We start from the raw sequence: 4,870 nt of genomic DNA, 5'->3' as shown, positions 1-4,870 counted from the left end.
GAAGACGCTGAAGTGCATCTGCCGCGATGGCCGCGTCAGACATCTCTCCTACGAGCTGCAGGAGCTTAGAGACCTCATCTACTGCCAGGTATACATGCTCTACTCACTAGTATTCTAAGATATTAGGTATGCTGTATGCTGTGCTAGATTACAGTCTAATCCAGAATTGCTAATCTAGCACAAACCCTAGGGTTTGTAGAATACTTAGGATTTTGAATCTTCAAGCCCACATTTTGGATATAATACATCACATTATATCCAAACTGTGCATATATAGCAATATTCTTAACAGAATTTAGTTAAAGTATTGATTACACTTGCAGTTGCACCCGGGGATTTGTTGGCTTGAAAATTGTTTTTGTTGTATAAACTATGTGTGAGGGTGTTTATTGCAGATCTACCAGCACCAGATGATGGCGGTGCAGGCGGTGGGGCGCTGCATGGGCTGGCAGCTGCTGGCCTCCAGCGCACACCTCGGCTCCGGGCCCGTGGAGCCGCTCGGCAACGCCTCCTCCTGTCTCCTCGCATCGCCTAATGGTACACTTATTTACAATATTTGCAATTTTAAAATTAATTGCGCAGTCACTGGCCCTTTTACAAGACCGTCGTAAGACCTGTCATAATGTATGGATCTGAATGTTAGGCAGAAAAAGGGACGAATGAAAAGACTAAATATGACAGAAATGCAAATGTTAAGATGGATGTGTGGGGTAAGAAATGGATAAGATACGAAATTAGTATATTAGAGGAAGTTTGAGAGTAGCCCCAGTGGTAGAGAAGGTAAGGAGCAAAAGGTTAGCATGTTATGAGGAGGGATGAATCGCATGTTACAAGGAGAACGTCAGTTATGAGTGTGGAAAGGTACATCGGTGGAGGAAGACGTAGAAAGAGATGGATGGATTGCGTGCAAGATGACATGATCAAAAAGGGAGTGATGACTGAGATGACGTATGATAGAGTTATGTGGAGGACAAAAACCTGTTGCGCCGACCCTACGAGAGTAGGATAAGGAGGAAGATAATGATGATAACTGACACTTTTGCTCATAGTGTCCACATTATGCCAGTCATCAACTTAAAATTCAACAATTGCTTTTTATTGAAAAAACTGTCAAGAACTCCACTTTCCAATTTTATTTGGCACTTATTTTCCAACTTATACCGATATCAGAAAAAAGGTCCCCCTGTATAATCTACTTAACTAAAAACTGTCACCAGTTTACAATGCCCTAAAAACTCTCTTATTTTAACTTATAAAATATTGTTTCAGGAGATAGGATGATTGCGATAAGATGTGAGCCTTCAGTTGGGATCCAAGCGTTCATAGCACAATCGCCCAGAAAAGATTTCTTTGCAAGTGAATTGGTAAAAGATAAGAAATGGGAGAACCTCGGAGGTGCATTCAAAGAGATCAAACTAGAAAAAATGGAGGGTAAAAACTTTCTCAACAAAATGGAACTATTAATGGCCTGCCTTAGCAGTCCTTCATAATTTTAAGAATAAAACCATTTCAAGCATATCATATGTTTCATTTATTACATGTAAAAGTCTTAATGCATAAGTGCTTAGGTAAATTGTATTTTATTATTTATTGATGATTGTTCTTGCTTAATTATTCTCATGTCAGGTTGACTCGAGACCAAAATCCAAGGAACTGAAAATAATAATAAAATGTCATTAACCATGATGTAGCAAACAGAATATTCAAAGGCCATATCTAGTCCAGATAACTACTGAGCTATGTAGTCATGGTTAAGTCACCTAAATAATCCATAAATCAGCTTAATTTACATGTGTGAAGCAGAAAACTGCAGCAGTAAACTGGCTCGCAATTTCGCTCAATTTGTACTTGCATAGAGTTATGATTTTTTTATGAACTGTAGGTAGCTTTACAATTTATGGGATGACATAATTTCTACCACTGAATTGCCTATTTAATTGAGCCACAGCTCATCTGATTGAATCTAGGAGAGTTGAATTTTTGAACTGTTTCAGAGATGATTTACTCATGTGTAAAGCTATATTTCACACCAATAACTACAATGATAGAATTTAAGCCAATCAATGTTTTTAAATTACAGAATTAAAATCATTTTTGTTTACTCATAAAATGAACATACTATTAAGGAAAACGGAACATGTTCAGATCAATTTTAAATTCAAAAACATAAAAAAAAAACTAGTTTTGAATTACCATAGTTTTCATTTACTTATCAAATTAATATGGGATTAAGGAAAATGGTACATGTCCAAATCAATTTTAACCTCAAAGAGAAACATAAAAAACTAGTTTCATATACTAAAGTATGAATTAATTGATAAAGATAAAAAAAATATGAGACTATACCAAAACAGTGATAATCTGTGGTTTGTGTAAATTTATATTAGTATGGGAAAATAAATTAATGGAACCTTTTCTTGAGACATATGAGCACAAATTGTGGTTCACATTAAAGAAGCTACGTAAGGATTAATGTTTTAAACATGCATTTTTAAAATTGGTGTATATTTAAATATATACATTGAACACTGTCGGACAAAAATTACTGTACTTTGAGCACTAGGCTTCGAAGAGCTCAGCTCAAGCAGTGTCAGAATGCCTTGGCTTTTTCATCTTTATAATCAAAAACAATGAAATACTAGAAATATAAACAATAAGCAAATTTAGCAATATCAAAAGTAAAACAAGTTGGTTCCACCACCACAGTAATAGATAGTTACTATCTCGATGTTGTATGTGATTTAGTTAAAATTTGCTATCCGATATTTAGAACATTTAGGCTTTTATTTGAATAAAAAATACATCAATGTATTACATAAGGTAACATTTTATTTAGAGGACATTGTCAACTTTATATAACTACAAGGAACAACTATATTGTATAGTCAATACTAATGTGATAGTATAAAAATAGATTCATGATAAGTACCAGGTCATAACATGTTAATAAGAGAGTATTGTGATCTCAAAATGTCACATAAATTACAGTGATTAATACAATTTATTTATACATACAATATAAGCTCAAACAATATAAACAACTTTCAGTACATGCTTCCGTCATATATATCTGTTCATACTGTATAATTCACATTATTAAAAACATAACATATTTGTATATTAAACTCAAAATCATACATTACCTCTAATTCCTCAGGTCATTGTTGTTGTTGATAGAACTCTTCCCAGCATTTAAACCCTCCCGTAAGAACAGACATTGAATTTTAACACTTGGAAGGCTTCAGATAATGTTAACACTAAACCTAATTAAAAGCTAAGATTAAATTAAAGACGCTCTAGTGGTGACCTGGACCTCATATTACTTCCTGAAGAAGGATACTTGTTATAAGACTGGCCTCCGTTGCGGTTGAACGGCCTGCCGCCGCCACCACCACCGCCATTGCCTCCGAAGTTATTGAAAGATCTGTTGCCACTAGGAGGGCCCCCGAACGACCGGCCCCGGAAGTTGCCACCTCGCCCTCCTCTGAAGTTACCACCGCCGCGACGCGGTCCGTCACGTTTCCTCGATAACTCTACTTTCAATGTCGCGCCTAACATTTCAAAACCATTCATCGCGCTACACGCATCTTCTGCCTCCTGCATGTTTTCAAATTCTATGAATGCAAATCCGGGGGGATTGAGTGCTACCCAAACGGAGTTCAATTTGCCATATTTGTCAAACTCCCTTTCGAGATCCTCTTTCTTTATGCCCTCGACAAGTCCACCAACGTACACACGTGTTCCACCCGAGCTCATCGTACTTTTTTTTATCTAAAAATTGTAACAACAATTTGAGTGCCTAAAATTATAAATATATTGAACAAACAAAATGTCGCCGTCGCCGACATTGCGGCGGTGCCACGCCAACACCACACTCTAACCCAAACAAAGAAAACATGAACTTACATGAATTCAATTGAAGATGAATATCCTTACGTTGAAAGTGAATCCTATACTACTATATTTTTTATAAATATAATGTAATAAATATGAATTTATTTATTAAAATATGAAACAAAACGAAAAACGGATTGATCGAATTGAAGAGTGAGTGAATAAGAGGCGGAACATGGTTAACATGAGCTGAATTGAACGATGAAAAACATTAGTAAATGTTGCTACATTTTAAAAATTTTACGAAGCTTTTCTTTCTTAATTTTTAGAATAACGCACTTAAAACATATACAACAAGATAAGTTTACTTTTACGTAAATATTGAAATAATTTAGTATATACGATTTGTAAAAGGAATGATTGTGTAAAATATAATGAACGAATGAATGAATGACAGATTCTTTGTTACAAAGTGAAAGGAACGGAAAGATGAATGTACGACGTTTATTTCGTGAGGAGGAGGAGGGAGAAGGCTTTTGATTTGAAACGCACGAATGCGAAGCCGAAGCAGGTGGGAGGGCAGGGAGGAGGAAACTACAAAGTAAACGTACAAAACCGGCCAAACGACTTTGTTCAACGGTCGCGCCTTAGCGCGCCTTTTCGCTTATTTTCTGTTATCCCACCCCACCTTTGTTAAATTGTTTTTATTTATAGTGTGTATCAAATAAATTATCATTTTATTAAATTTTCACCTTTATTTATAAAAATGGTGTGTAAGTTAAGTACGTGTCGATGTACATATTTGGTGTTTCCCTAGGTGTTGTCGCAAGGAGCCTTAGCAAAAGTGAAATGAATATTTTTGTGTTGAGTTAGTTGATAATGGAATGTTGTAAAGACATGGGTTTACAGAAGAGACACAGTCAGTTTAGTGATACAAAGTATAAATGGAGGACTGTATTGGTGTTTGTTATGTGTTGTGTTTACGTTTGTAACGGACAAGCCGTACGGAGTGAAACGGATCCTTATTTACTAAACA

At 35.7% G+C, this 4,870-nt stretch overlaps 2 protein-coding genes across 2 annotated transcripts in view; one reads left to right on the top strand and one right to left on the bottom strand.

Moving 5' to 3' along the window:
* Positions 1–1,518, top strand: part of LOC106106602 (mediator of RNA polymerase II transcription subunit 17) — a 6,000-nt gene extending 4,482 nt beyond the window's left edge. The window contains 3 exon segments of the mRNA XM_013287199.1: positions 1–88; positions 396–537; positions 1,270–1,518. The exon segment at positions 1–88 is cut by the window's left edge and continues 34 nt beyond it. Of these exon segments, the coding sequence (XP_013142653.1) occupies positions 1–88; positions 396–537; positions 1,270–1,490 (451 nt within the window). The 3' untranslated portion in view covers positions 1,491–1,518.
* On the bottom strand, positions 1,515–4,066 carry LOC106106601 (RNA-binding protein Rsf1). The gene is made up of 3 exons (XM_013287198.1): positions 3,907–4,066; positions 3,144–3,771; positions 1,515–1,653 (listed from the first exon to the last, which is right to left on the bottom strand). The coding sequence occupies exon 2, from the start codon at positions 3,754–3,756 to the stop codon at positions 3,286–3,288; it is 471 nt and encodes a 156-aa protein (XP_013142652.1). The 5' UTR covers positions 3,757–3,771; positions 3,907–4,066; the 3' UTR covers positions 1,515–1,653; positions 3,144–3,285.
* Positions 4,067–4,870: the final 804 nt, after the last annotated feature.

Source organism: Papilio polytes, unplaced genomic scaffold (genome assembly GCF_000836215.1).
Source record: "Papilio polytes unplaced genomic scaffold, Ppol_1.0 DF822178.1, whole genome shotgun sequence".
NCBI classification, from domain to species: Eukaryota; Metazoa; Arthropoda; class Insecta; order Lepidoptera; family Papilionidae; genus Papilio; species Papilio polytes.
This window is presented reverse-complemented; position numbering and strand designations above follow the sequence as displayed.

What these genes read in the sequence shown, in the direction of transcription:
- LOC106106601 (XM_013287198.1), bottom strand. Translation starts at nt 3,756, where the DNA reads ATGAGCTCGGGTGGAACACGTGTGTACGTTGGTGGACTTGTCGAGGGC.